Raw genomic sequence first — 15,004 nt, 5'->3', positions numbered from 1 at the left:
GTTACATTGGGAATATAAAGACAAGGTAAAGCCGATCATGCACATTGATCACTCCTGTCCCCTTCAATAACATCGGGAATGTCAAAGAGGAAATAAATGTATCAGATGAAAATCAAACATATTTGATATAATTCCCACGCATAGCCAAGGCTGGCAATGGCATTTATTAGAAAAGAATCCACGCTGCAGATTATCCAATATTCAGCAATTTGCTCCCTGAAAGCAGATTTCAGGGACTACAGCTAGAGGAACAGCATTTTGAGGTTGTATCGTGTGTAGGATTCCTCAATGTTCTAGATTTTTTTAAAGGGGTTTTGTCGCTTTGGACAATCAATTTTTGTTAAGAATCACAAAGATCAGCTGATCAGTGTCCCCGCTGCTGAGAGCCTGGATGCAAGTGTTGAATTCCTCTGCAGTGTCGCCACAGGTGAAATGAAGCATTGCACAGCTCCTATTCAAATTAATGTACAGTTTGTGCAATGCATGGGTGTGTCGCAGTGAGAGACATTGTTTGTAGGTGATCTCTGCTAATAGATCAGGGTCCTGAACGGGAAACTCCCCTCTATTAAAGGGGTTGTCTCACCACAACAATCCCTATTAGGGCATATGAACGTCATACAGGAGGGATCCTCCGCTCAGCATCCCTCTTTATTTGCTAAACGGTTCTGGCAGACCCATCGCATTCAAGCATTACATGGACGGCAATTTACTTGGATGGCCGGCATGTAATACTACATTTCCCCTGCTGTGTGGCTGTTCGTGTATGAGAATGGATTTTCGAAACCACACAACCCCTTTACAATTCCTCACATACTGAACCATTGGCGTTAATCAATAGTCACCGTAATATCTTTTAGCGTAGCAGATCAGTGGAAAACAAAGATAAATGCATCATTTCTATATTGTGCTCCTTCTAAATGAGTATTTTGCTTGTAGAAATATTGGAGCCTGGTTGAGGAGCTTTGGATGGGAAGAAGCGTGGCAGGGACAGGGGGACAGGATTTCCTGACTGATCGGATCAATTCCAGCTTTGACGTCAAGCTAGATTACTGCCAATGAAATCAGAGCTGGGTGTCTGTACGGCTGGGCTGAGGTAAGGATGTGACATGTACCAGCATAGTTGTAGGAGTAGAGGCGATGACATTCAGTGTTTACACAGTGTCGTACTTATCTCCATCACACCAAGAAGGATTTTGGACATTCTGTGTTCCCATTTATCATAAAGTGTAAATAGGTTAATCCAGAGAACACATATGTATTCTAGGTGGCAAAGGGCATGACATGAGAGTTTCAGCCTGGCTGAGCATCAAGGAGAGATACGTTGTGCCAGGCTCGTGTCATGCCATCCCATATACAGCAATTTTAGAGCCTATTATTATTTATCATCATCATATTGCTCTCTGAAATAAGAGAGAATTCACTTTCCTTGCAGCCTGTGACCAGAATCCAGGTAAGTTTAGGACAGCCTGTCTATTGGTTTATGAGCGGAAGACATGCTGCCACAAATGGCAGCCTATATCCTGCTGGTGGATGTTAAAGGAGATATGTCACTGCTCTGACTGGTAAGGTAGAAAAGGGGCTGGAGATAGGAGACTAAACTCAACCACCTTCATGTGGCATCTTCAGTTATCGTCAGCTAATTTTGGATCATAAGCGCTTATAGACCGGCACACAGAGTCACCTCCACTCCGCAGCTGCGGCACTCGAACACTGGACACTCTGTTCTACAATTAATGTGATGACATTCTCCAGTCTATTCACATCTACAGCCGAGATGCCATGCAGGGTATTCTACTGTACTCTCCTAATGGGCACGCACACTGATAAACTAACTCCACTGTGAATGCCATGCAGGGTATGTGATGTATGAGGAGTCACTGTATATATAAATGTGTATACACAAAGGTCTGGGTGTGTCGTCACAGCAGCACCATGCTAACATTTTTACCTAAACCAAGGGTATCATATCAAACTACTGCTTAAACTGTGGGTGTAGCACTGCCCCAACTCTGCAGAAAGAAATTACAGAATCACTGGACAAGTCAAGTTTGCCTGATAGCCACATGGATCAAAAATGTACTGTACTGGCTTCGGCACAGCTCATGTCCCAAATGCCAGGTTGTATGCCTTACAGGACTGGTTTACCCAGTAGAACCGCCTTTTACGCAGCATTTCCACAAATGTTCCTGGCTTCGTGATCCCCCGCTGATCAGTTGTTGGCAGGGAAGGCAGCGGGAAAGTCCACAAATGTAGTATAACACGGCACCTATTGAAGTCAACTAAATACATCAGCCCTCTGCCTTGATTAATAGTGCGTGCGTGTGTGTGGTGGAAGGGGGTTCCTGACTGGCATATGGACAGGGTTTGTCCAAAGTGGAGAACCCTTTTAATTCAGCAACAATGCGGTCAGCTCATGTTGACAGTGCTGAGAAATAGGACCGGAGCTGCCTGCCGAGGAGGTCCCACAGGTCCATGGTCACAGGACTGGTAAATCCTCTGATGTAACCGGCAGCTAGTGTCTTATGAACACTTACTGAACCAATGACATTAATCAACAGTCACTGGAATATCGATTTGCCTGCAGGATGCAGCTCATTTTTCCTTCACTGCATTTCAAGAGGCATTTCGAGTTATACTTTTTATATATTTATATAATTTGCATTTTAAGGGGTTTTCACAACTTAGACATTTATGGCATATCCACAGGATATGCCATAAATGTCTAATAGATGCAGATTCTAACTCTGGGACCCGCACCTATAACAAGTACAGGGGTCACACGACCCACGTTTCACCTGCTGTGGCGGCCGCAAGCTGCTGATTCCAGGCAGGGACTAGAGGAGCGTGGGCCGTGGGTCCAGTGCTCGGCTGTTTCCGTAACTCCCATACAACTGAATGGAGAAGTGCACGGCCCCCCTCCACCAGCTCTGCCTGGAGTCGCAAGGTTGCGGCCGCTGCACCAGGTGATACAGGGGTCATGTGACCCCCATTCTCCAGAAAGGTGCGGGTCCCAAGTTGGAAATACCCCTTTAATTGATATACATTTTTCCTTAAAGGGGAATTCCAGCCTGAAGTATTTTTTGCCTATCCACTGGATAAGTAATAAGTGCTAGATCGGTGAGGGTCCGCTAGGTGGGACCCCCACCAATTACCAGAACAGGGACCCGGGTCTCCCATTCCCCCCAGTCTGAAAACAGCAGCTAGGAAAAGTTTGAACAGAGCGGCGGCCGACCATGCACGGTGCTGCTCTATCCATAATTTATGTGTCTGACAGAAACAACCAATCACAACCACATCCGCAGGTGATCGCACAGGCACAACTGCTGTGCCCCTGCGATCACCGCTCCGTAAAAATACTCCGCTGGAAGTTAAGTGCTGGTTTCCAGCGCCGTACATTTATGTTGCAGGACGGGAAGTGGTTAAAAGGAATGTATGTCCAGTATAACAAAATACAGTCTGCTTCCCATCCCCCAATAAAGCCACAGTACCAGACACAGCCCATGATCAGGTGATAGCCCCTTTAATAGCGATTCCCTATTTACTGGTGTAAAACGTAGCTCCAAAGTGCATGTCGTGCCTCTACTGCAGCCTATTGCACATACGTCTCCTTGCTGTAAATGCAGCTACAGACACGTGACTCTGTATTTTATGTAACGCAGGGCTTCTTCACGTGATCAGCTCAATTACTTGCCAAATAGGTCAATGCTCTAAGATATTTGTAAGAGAAATCTACATTTAGTGGGGCACAGGGTCCTGTATTATTTCTTGCAACAAAAGTCATGGCTTCATGATTAGAATTCATACACATGTTCTCCGCCTAATCTCCAACTTCATTCAGGAGTCTTCAGATGTGACGACTGTATACACCAGACCATTCAGCTCAATGCAGGCGCACTGAAAGGCCGTGTGTATTCTCATCAAATACACAAACACAAGAGGAATGCAAACCACACGGCACCACGGCTGTCAGGGACAGAATGTATTGGACTTCCCCAGTCTCTGCCTAGGACTGCTCTCCAGTCCTTGGTGACATATACAAGTTGGACAAAAAAACTGAAACGAGTGACAGATAACCAGTCATACCTGCTGCACAGTAAGCCGGTCTGTCAAATGCCTCATTGTAATTTGATTTGATCTTTGTGAATTTTGGTGTAAAACTCAAGAGGACCGAAGCTTCGAAACAGGAGACATGGCCCAAGGATGACAACTCTGGATCTGCATGCTGCTGTGCAAAGTCACTGTTGTCACAAAGTCATGCTGACAAAAAGGACCAGAAGCACAATTTTTATGAGTACCTCTAACACTTCTGGTCCTTGCTGTTACTCCGAGGAGGATGAATCCAATGCTGGATCACTTGTTAAAATTGTTATTTTTATAGAAATGCATGCTCAGTCACTCTCCCCACGCCAGGTCTCTGCATAGTAATCCTCTGTTCACTGCAGAGCTGCCAATAGAAATAGCTTTCTGGCCTGCTTGTCAGGGAAGGAGCAGATCCTCTGCAGTTGCATGGCAGTACAGGCGAGGAGGAGATTCAGTCTTCTCAGCTTGTTAGGACTGTAAAGCTCGGCATCCTGACAGCTGATATGAACCCTGCACATGCCAACTCAGCTTTGATGGTTTTATTTCATTATATTTTGATTGGATATTAAGGGAGTCAGTACTGTGGAAGTCACACAGTATAAATCTTCACTACTCTGGATCCCATATTAACATATCACCTGCAACATTTCCAGAAACGTTGCAGGGGATGTGTTGGTGAATTAAAGACAACATTTTTCCACTGGAGTGCTGCAGTTTCCTTCTCTTTATTTGGATCTGCTGTTTCCCCTGGACTGGGACGATCTTTTGCGAGCACCCCCCTGAAGTTGGGATTTCTATGTGGTCCATATGGTCTGGTTGCTGGTTGTGCTGCTGATATTTATTTTCTCTGGATCCCATATTACCCATCTGCAACAGAAGTTAGAAGCGACTATATTGACAGCTGCCAGAGGAGGAAGGATACTTTCTGCACCTGGACACGGAGGCTAGGAAAGTATTGCTGTATTTTGTTTTTAAGGGAAAGGTGTCACGAAAAAAAATATTTTGATATCAATTTGCATTTACTGTTTTATTATAAAATCTTTTATTTATGTGTGTGTTTGTTTTTTACTTTTTTCTTTTTTCTAACTTTTACTTCACTATGGGGGCTGCCATTTTGTTTTTCATCTCTGTATGTGTCGATTAACAACACATACAGAGATGGAATACGGCAGCTACAGTGCATAGGAGTCAATGAACGGGAGCCGTTCCATTGTCTTTGCTCTATGGCTCTGTCTTGCGCAGACGCAGGTCAGAGTCACACAGAGCAGAGCAGCTGTTTGCAGGGAGAGAGCAGGCGCCATCTTGAAGACCAGCTGCACTGCAGGTAAGATGTGTGTCTCTGCATGTCCCACTCTCTACCTCACAGACCCCCGCTCTCGTGACCCCCGACGGGCCCCCCACACCCGACGCCCCCCCCCCTCCCTTGTGTGAAGGACACACGATGAAACTGTACTGGGAAAGCCCTGAACGGTAAATCTCTCTAGTTGTGCTGAGACTGTTTGGGGATGTGACTAATGAACCTCTTAGTCTCAGCACAATTAGAGAGATTTATCGTTCAGGGGTCTGGGAAAGCTGGGTGACCACCATTACCCCTCCTACTGGAGTGTGAGATTCATTAGTCACATCCCCAAACACACTCCAGTAGGAGTAATGGTGGTCACCCAGCTTTCCCAGACCCCTGAACGATAAATCTCTCTAGTTGTGCTGAGACTGAGAGGTTCATTAGTCACATCCCCAAACAGTCTCAGCACAACTAGAGAGATTTATAGTTCAGGGGTCTGGGAAAGCTGGGTGACCACCACTACCCCTCCCACTGGAGTGTGAGAGGTTCATTAGTCACATCCCTAAACACTCCAGTATGAGGGGTAATGGTGGTCCCCCAGCTTTCCCAGAACCAGATATAACCAGGAAAGGGCTGGATGGACCGGCTGAGGGTGCACAGGGTTTTTGGTGACCCCCTCTGTTTTGTGATCGGACCTAGGTTACCGGTTCATCAGACGGGGTTCATGTGACTATAACTCTGTCCATAACAAGAGACAGTGCACTCAGGACAAGCCCTGCCCTCATGCCGTAGTTGTGGTTCTGTCTGCGGTGATGGCGGTGGGTGGCTCTGACACCCGCCTCCCCCGTCGGGTCATCTCAGGACAGAAGGGGTGTCCGGATTGGAGACACAGCGCCGCACCTGTCCTCAGGTTGTGTCTGGTATTGCAGTTCACCTCCATTGAAGTGAATAGGACAGAGCTGTAATACCACACACGACCTGAGGACAGGTGCGGCGCCATGTTTTCCTGGACGACCCCTTTAACACTTTTCCCGTGTGTGTGTGGCAGAGCGGAGTGTGCACGGGCGCCGCTGATACTTCATAGCCGCTTATCAGCTGTTTTGAAGAATCAGCGGCGAGCACCCCCCCCCACACACACACACACACACACATACACACACACACACACACACACATCCCCCAAACACGCTAAATCAAGTGTAATCAAGCGTTTTTTGTGTGTTTTTTTTGCACGTAAAATGTGCAAAAAAAACAACATGTCAAATACACGGCGTGTGAACCGGTCAACTGAAAAGTCATTCACTTCACTTTCATCATTCTAAGGCTGGGTTCACACGACCTATTTTCAGGCGTAAACTAGGCGTTTTACGCCTCGATTTACGCCTGAAAAGACGGCTCCAATACGTCGGCAAACATCTGCCCATTAATTTGAATGGGTTTGCCGACGTACTGTGCCGACGACCTGTAATTTTATGCGTCGCAGTCAAAAGACGGCGCGTAAAATAACAGCCTCGGCAAAGAAGTGCAGGACACTTCTTGGGACGTAATTTGAGCCGTTTTTCATTGAATTCAATGAAGAACAGCTCCAAATTACGGCCGTAATTGACGCCTTGCAAAACGCGAGTACGAGCAATTACGTCTGAAATGACGGAGCTGTTTTCTCCTGAAAACAGCTCCGTCATTTCAGACGTAAATGCAGTTAGCGTGTGCACATACCCTAGGGGTATGTTCACACACAATGTTTTCAGCTGAAAAATCGGAAGCAGAACGCCTACAAGCATCTGCCCATTGGTTTCAATGGGAAATACGGTGTTCTATTCCGACAGGGCGTTTTTTACGTGGTAGTTTTCCAAAAACGGCACGTAAAAAGACGCCCGACAAAAATGAAGTGCACATCACTTCTTGGGACGTTTTTCATTGACTTTATAGAAAAACAGCTCCAAAAACGCGAGTTTGGTTAAAAAATGGCTGAAAATCAGGAGCGGTTTTCCCTTTGTTTAGTAAGCGTGTGAACATACACTTAGCCTTTTGGTGTGTCCTAGAACTTCTTCCAGCTACAGAATCACACCCAACATGGCTGCCGGACACTGCTTAGCAATTTGAAGACACCTTTACCTGGCTTGTGAGAGGGGGGGTGAGGTTCCCTCCCACATTTACAGCAGCTGTGAGTCAGGTTGCTTTGCCTTATTCACCTTGCTGTAATTCTGGGAAGTGCTCCCCCTGGTGGCCAACATTGGAAAACATGTTAAATTTTTATTTAATTTTTAATACTTTCCACCATACGGAAAAAAAAATAAAAAATACAGCAAAAAACGTAAAAAATATAATAGAAATAAGTAACGACACTTAAAAAAAAGGTTTAATTTGCGACACATTCCCTTTAAACACCCGTTAATAATTGTATTTTTATATTTGGGGGGGCAGTGTGACCATCCAGTAAGGGGATTGAACATTCACTTTAATGATATCCGATTGCCCTGGTTTCCCAACACACCTGTTCCATTTTAATGGGGATACTATTGATCTTAATAGCCTTTTTCTGTTACATATACTTCCATTCAAAAGTTTGGGGTCACCCAGACAATTTTGTGTTTTCCATGAAAACTCACACTTATATTTATCAAATGAGTTGCAAAATGACTAGAAAATATAGTCAAGACATTGACAAGGTTAGAAATAATGATTTTTATTTGAAATAATAATTTTCTCCTTCAAACTTTGCTTTTGTCAAAGAATGCTCCATTTGCAGCAATTACAGCATTGCAGACCTTTGGCATTCTAGCTGTTAATTTGCTGAGGTAATCGGGAGAAATTTCACCCCATGCTTCCAGAAGCCCCTCCCACAAGTTGGATTGGCTTTATGGGCACTTCTTGCATACCATACGGTCAAGCTGCTCCCATAACAGCTCTATGGGGTTGAGATCTGGTGACTGCGCTGGCCACTCCATTACAGATAGAATACCAGCTGCCTACTTCTTCCCTAAATAGTTCTTGCATAATTTGGAGGTGTGCTTTGGGTCATTCTCCTGTTGAAGGATGAAATTGGCTCCAATCAAGCGCTGTCCACAGGGTATGGCTTGGTGTTGCAAAATGGAGTGATAGCCTTCCTTATTCAAAATCCCTTTTACCTTGTACAAATCTCCCACTTTACCAGCACCAAAGCAACCCCAGACCATCACATTACCTCCACCATGCTTGACAGATGGCGTCAGGCACTCTTCCAGCATCTTTTCAGTTGTTCTGCGTCTCACAAATGTTCTTCTGTGTGATCCAAACACCTCAAACTTCGATTCGTCTGTCCATAACACTTTTTTCCAATCTTCCTCTGTCCAATGTCTGTGTGCTTTTGCCCATATTAATCTTTTCCTTTTATTAGCCAATCTCAGAAATATGGCTTTTTCTTTGCCACTCTGCCCTGAAGTCCAGCATCCCGGAGTCGCCTCTTCACTGTAGACGTTGACACTGGCGTTTTGCGGGTACTATTTAATGAAGCTGCCAGTTGAGGACCTGTGAGGCGTCTATTTCTCAAACTAGAGACTCTAATGTACTTGTCTTGTTGCTCAGTTGTGCAGCGGGGCCTCCCACTTCTCTTTCTACTCTGGTTAGAGCCTGTTTGTGCTGTCCTCTGAAGGGAGTAGTACACATCGTTGTAGGAAATCTTCAGTTTCTTGGCAATTTCTCGCATGGAATAGCCTTCATTTCGAAGAACAAGAATAGACTGTCGAGTTTCACATGAAATTCTCTTTTTCTAGCCATTTTGAGAGTTTAATCGAACCCACAAATGTAATGCTCCAGATTCTCAACTAGCTCAAAGGAAGGTCAGTTTTATAGCTCCTCTAAACAGCAAAACTGTTTACAGCGGTGCTAACATAATTGCACAAGGGTTTTCAAGTGTTTTCTAATCATCCATTACCCTTCTAACACAGTTAGCAAGCACAATTGTACCATTAGAACACTGGAGTGATGGTTGCTGGAAATGGGCCTCTATACACCTATGTAGATATTGCACTAAAAACCAGACATTTGCAGCTGGAATAGTCATTTAGCACATTAACAATGTATAGAGTGTATTTCTGATTAATTTAATGTTATCTTCATTGAAAAAAACTGTGCTTTTCTTTCAAAAATAAGGAAATTTCTAAGTGACCCTAAACTTTTTACTGGTAGTGTATGTAGCAATAAGGACTTATACCACCCGATGCCACAGCTATAATACTGTACAGTGTGTGGCCAGCATTATACGTGCATATGAAGCAACCGATATGCCCTCTGGGAAGCCTCACCTTTCGTAGCTGTTGCAGTATAGATGGGCAAGTCTTTAGCGGCTCGTTTGAGAATTTCCTGCTGGTATTCTTGCCTCTCCTCCTTCTCATATAACTCCTTGTCAGACTTGGATAAACAAAACTGAAATAGAGACGCAGGATAACATTAGGTTTGGCGACTGGTAAAGGCAAACATTGTACTGTGTGAGTAACACAGATTAAGTAAAGTCAACAGAGATGGAGCGCCACCTGCTCATATAGGAGACATGACCTGCTCATATTGACACAGGAAGTGGGCTGGAGGATGGTAGACACATGCCAAGTTCTAGGAGATATATATATATTGCTCTTTTAGCTTTATTTATATCCCAAAGAAAGAGATCAGCAGCACATCACAGTCCCAGAGAGAATTCACAGGGGGCATTTAAAAAGGAGATTTTTTTTTTCAAATTGGTGCAGTGTAGAGTCGTAGCCAATCCAACTACAAAGTAGATACAAGAAGGTAGAAAAACCGCAGCACACAAGTTATCCGGGTATCAAAAAGAGGTGTCTTTATTTCACCATAAAAAGCGACGTTTTGACCCCAGTGAGGGTCTTTTTCAAGCAGTAAACAAAGTGCTAATGTGCAGTTTATATAGAGGAAGTGACATCATGACACTAATTGCAAATGTCAGTACAGGTGTAACATAATCACGAACAATAAACAAAAGTACATCAATAAACGTACAATAAAATACATTACATACAACAGACATAGTACCCTAGAGGATGTCACTTCCATGTGTCATGATGTCACTTCCTTTATATAAACTGCACATTAGCACTTTGTTTACTGCTTGAAAAAGACCCTCACTGGTGTCGAAACGTTTCTTTTTATGGTGAAATAAAGACACCTCTTTTTGATACCTGGATAACTTGTGTGCTGCAGTTTTTCTACCTTCTTGTGTTTATTTATATCCCATCATTGACCATCAATCACCGTTTACCTGCCGTGTAAAATACTGTAAGGAGGGATTAGACTTTAGATTACGCCCTCCAGTAATTTTGTTGTGCTATAACCTGACTCCCATAAAGAAAACGCCTCTAAGAAGTCTATTGCTAAACAATCCAGATACGGACTGAAAGTCACAGCCGGGGAGGAACAACAAAAGCAAGTTTTATAGAAAATAAAACACTCTTATTATTTTTAGTCAGGTTTTTCTTGTGAATTCAAATGCTGTATAGAATACATATGATCTTTTAACCTTCATTTAATATTGAAATGCTGTTACACAAAGCCAAATAATGCTGTCATATAATGGCTAGATAAATGCCTAAATAATGACGTCATATAATGCCTAAATAATGCCGTCATATAATGCCTAAATAATGCCTGAATAATAGTCATAATGCCTAAATAATACCGTCTTATAATGTCTAATACCGTCATATGATGCCTAAATAATACCGTCATATAATGCCTAAATAATACAGTCATATAATGCCTAAATAATGCCGTCATATAATGCGGTCATATAATGCCTAAATAATGCCGTCATATAATGCCCAAATACCATCATATAATGCCTAAATAATACCGTCATATAATGGCCAAATAATGCCGTCATATAACGCCTAAATAATGCCGTCATATAACGCCTAAATAATGCCGTCATATAATGCCTAAATAATGCCGTCATATAATGCCTAAATAATGCCGTCATATAATGCCTAAATAATGCCGTCATATAATGCCTAAATAATACTGTCACATAATTCCCAAATAATGCCGTCATATAATGCCCAAATAATGCCGTCATATAATGCCCAAATACCATCATATAATGCCTAAATAATACCGTCATATAATGCCTAAATAATGCCATTACATAATGCCTAAATAATGCAACATCTAAATGATACTCCAATATGTAATTTGTTCTCAAATTGCGGCTCCTTTATTAAACATTTTGCAATTTAAGAAGTTTTCTGGTTTTATGTAAAAGCTGAACCTTGGAATATTAAAAAGTTCTGCAATGTTCTAATATATTATGGGCCAGAAGTACTAAGACTGGCGTTTCATATGCCATCCTTCATCAGAAGCCCATCGGAGTAAGGTGCGAGTAATTTATTTAGAGGCGCACACAATTTAATACATTAGTCGCATCTTTTGCAGCCTGTCAGCCTGAAAGTGAAATCTACGGCAGCGCCAAGCAGCCGTGGATTTCCTCTATCAGCTTCTGGCATAAATTATACTAAATCCGTTTGGCCATTTTGACCCCACAACTTTTCTTAAGCCACGCCGCTTTCTTGAAAAAGTAACGGACGTGGTGTAAAAGTGATAATAGTCGAATAGTTTTTTTTTCCATACGCCTAAATTTTCACTTTTATTAAGCGCAATTGCTTAGCAAATGTGTTTCAACTTCTCACCCTTTTTACAATCTCTGCTTGCTGTCAAAGAAGGCAAAAATTCTTGTTTGCATTAAGAGACTGAAATACAATTAGTAGGATATGGTCAGGACAGGTTTTCAGTCTCTGAATGTAAACAATTAATGCTTCTATTAAAGAAAAATGTATACTGTACTTACTATTTGAACTGCTGCCTTGTCTGTGCTTAGAAAAGCCTCCATCTTGATTCTTTGATTTCTCCAGCTTTCTCTTCCTCTCTGCTTTGCTATTAATCATATGAAGCTTCATCACAGCATCACATGACCAGCTAAAGACCATACCATTTCTGCATGCTGGGGGACACTGATTATAATTCTCTCTATATTCTCCTAAATAAGCTAAGAAAACATAAGTATACAGACAGGCGGGCCGCACTATATACTTCTACATTATACCTGTGTGACAGGAACCTGTCTAAGTATCAGTGGTAGCGGATAATAGAAGTTTCTGTCCCACCTGTGCAAAACTAGTGTGGTACAGGAACTGCTGAAGCCGGTGATGGTAGACACATAGATCTCCATAGACTCTAGTAGAGAAAGTAGTCACCGAGCCTGGTTCACACTGCTGCTGAGCAACCATCCCAGTCTGATATATAGAGAGAGAAGCAGCAAGAAACATAACCGGTGAGAGACTGACACATGGAAGACCATAATGGTACACGTGGGAAAGTTTAGCCTGGCCAGACTATCGCTTTAACCGAAAGCAAGAAGAGATCTTAAAAAGGGTGACGAGTTAAAACACAAATTTTTTTTTACTAAGACTGGCATTTCACACCTATTAAAGAGTCTCTGTCACCAGATTATAAGTGGACTATATTGTACATGATGTGATCGGCGCTGTAAATGTAGATAACAGCAGTGTTTTTTATTTAGAAAAACAATCATTTTTTATGGCATTATGACCTATTTTAGCTTTATGCTAATGAGTTTCTTAATGGACAACTGGGCGTGTTTTACTATATGACCAAGTGGATTTACAGCCTTGCTGTAAATCTCACACAAACGTTAGCGAAGTGTCAGGATTGTGAATAGACATCCCGTCCTGGCAGGTAGTGATCTTTATTCACGGTCAGGACACTTGAGTAACGTTAGTGTGTGTATGTGGCTGCACATAGTGATATAGCTATATCACTATGTGCTGTGTAAATGAATGGAGAGAAGTGTATGACGCTGATTGGTCACTGATTGGTCAGCGTCATACACTCCTCTCCACAACGCCCACTTGGTCAAAAAGTAAAACACGCCCAGTTGTCCATTAAGAAACTCATTAGCATAAATCTAATATCGGTCATAACTCCGTAAAAAATTATTGTTTTTCTAAATAAAAAACACTGCTGTAATCTACATTACAGTGCCGATTACATTATGAAGAAGATAAGCCATTTATAATGTGGTGACAGAGCCTCTTTAATAAATCTGTTGTATCTTCCTGCTGGCCGTGGCACGCAACGACTGAGATCGTGCGCCATTCATCTCCACCAGATATAAAATAAATGAGTACAGGTGTAGATTTCCACTATAATTTACACCAGCTATCTGACGTAAATTATAATAAGTTTGCCTTGCCGCAGTGACCCCACCCCCTTTGCAAAGTCCCCCATTTTTCACAAAAGTGCCAAGGTCAGCATAAAAAAGCCAAAAACCTTTTGTGCCATGGAGTAGAAAGATTTATAAATCCCCCTTCCAGTATATTGGAAGTTGCAGGACTTACATTATAGAACGATGAAGCTTTATTAACATAAAAATGGAAAACTCCTTTAATTACTGGAGCCGTTCCCCCTGTCCCATAATTGACAAATGCAGGAGGAGGGTGCAGAGAAGGCCAATTTAGCCTGGAAATCCACTTTATTAACATTATCTTCACATTAATCAAAGCTTACATTAATGTTGGCCTTCACCATCGATAACATTTCCCCAAGGCTTCAAAATTATATAGTTCAGCAACAATAGACACAAATCAATACCATACAAATAAAAAAAGCAAACATAGATGGCTAGGACTTTACCTCTTTGGATGGATTAGTTGGACAGGAAAATATTGTCTTCCAGTAGGACCACACAAACATTGTAAAAAATAGGTGAAAAAACACCAGGTAGGCAACTAGAAAGGAAATAAAAAAGGTTAAAAGTCAATAGGACAGCTTGTGACAGTACACGTGTGTTTTACTTGAGGCATAGACACATTTTAAAGGATATGTTTTAATCTCAGTATTCACAAGGTCATGCTAAAAATGGAGCTGCCAACCTGTGTAGTTTAATTAGAGGGGTTGTCCACTACTGGACAACTGATGACCTATCCACTGGAGAGGTCATCAGTACATGATCTGTAGGGGTCCGACCCTGCACCGTTAAGCCGCTCTGGCTGCTTTCGAGCGCCAGACATACATGCCGGAAGCAGTTGGCTCTGGCCACTGAATAGTGGCTACACTGCAGTACTGCAGCTCTGCTCCTATTCAAGTGAATAGGAGAAGAGCTGCAGTCCGGCCGCTATGCAATGTATGGAGCCAACTGCTTCCGGCTCCGTACATCGCATACTGGGCCATAACATCCGGAGCGGCTTAACAGTGCAGGGTCTGGGTGTCAGACCCACACCAATGATATACTGATGACCTATCCGGTGGATAGGTCATCAGTTGTTCAGTAGTGGACAACCCCTTTAATGTAATTAGCCAAAATGTGAATTTTTTTCCTACATGGGATAACATGGAATTATTTTCCACAGCGCAATTGTTTATGCCATGTGTGAATTGTCCATTCTCAATGTTGTGAATATCTCAGCGTAGTGCCAAAGGGATATTACGGTTTCAGCAAATAAATAAAGAACATTCTTTATATAGTGAAATGTTGTACCAGTTTCTAATTTACTCTCTGCATTAATGCCTACTGTTTTTCAAGATCTCGGCTTGTTGTCATTCAATTGGAACCTTTCACTGATTACTTTCAGAGGATAAAAA

General features: G+C 42.6%; 1 protein-coding gene across 2 annotated transcripts in view; it reads right to left on the bottom strand.

Moving 5' to 3' along the window:
* The window catches only part of ZDHHC20 (zDHHC palmitoyltransferase 20), a 54,603-nt gene that overhangs the window by 17,914 nt on the left and 21,685 nt on the right, over nucleotides 1–15,004 (bottom strand). For both annotated transcript variants that reach the window (XM_075851630.1, XM_075851631.1), the window contains exons 3-4: nucleotides 14,057–14,151; nucleotides 9,646–9,766 (exon numbers count right to left, since the gene is read on the bottom strand). In XM_075851630.1, coding sequence (XP_075707745.1) covers nucleotides 9,646–9,766; nucleotides 14,057–14,151 — 216 coding nt within the window. The remainder of the gene's footprint in view (nucleotides 1–9,645; nucleotides 9,767–14,056; nucleotides 14,152–15,004) is intronic.

Source organism: Rhinoderma darwinii, chromosome 2 (genome assembly GCF_050947455.1).
Source record: "Rhinoderma darwinii isolate aRhiDar2 chromosome 2, aRhiDar2.hap1, whole genome shotgun sequence".
Lineage (NCBI taxonomy): Eukaryota > Metazoa > Chordata > Amphibia > Anura > Rhinodermatidae > Rhinoderma > Rhinoderma darwinii.
This window is presented reverse-complemented; position numbering and strand designations above follow the sequence as displayed.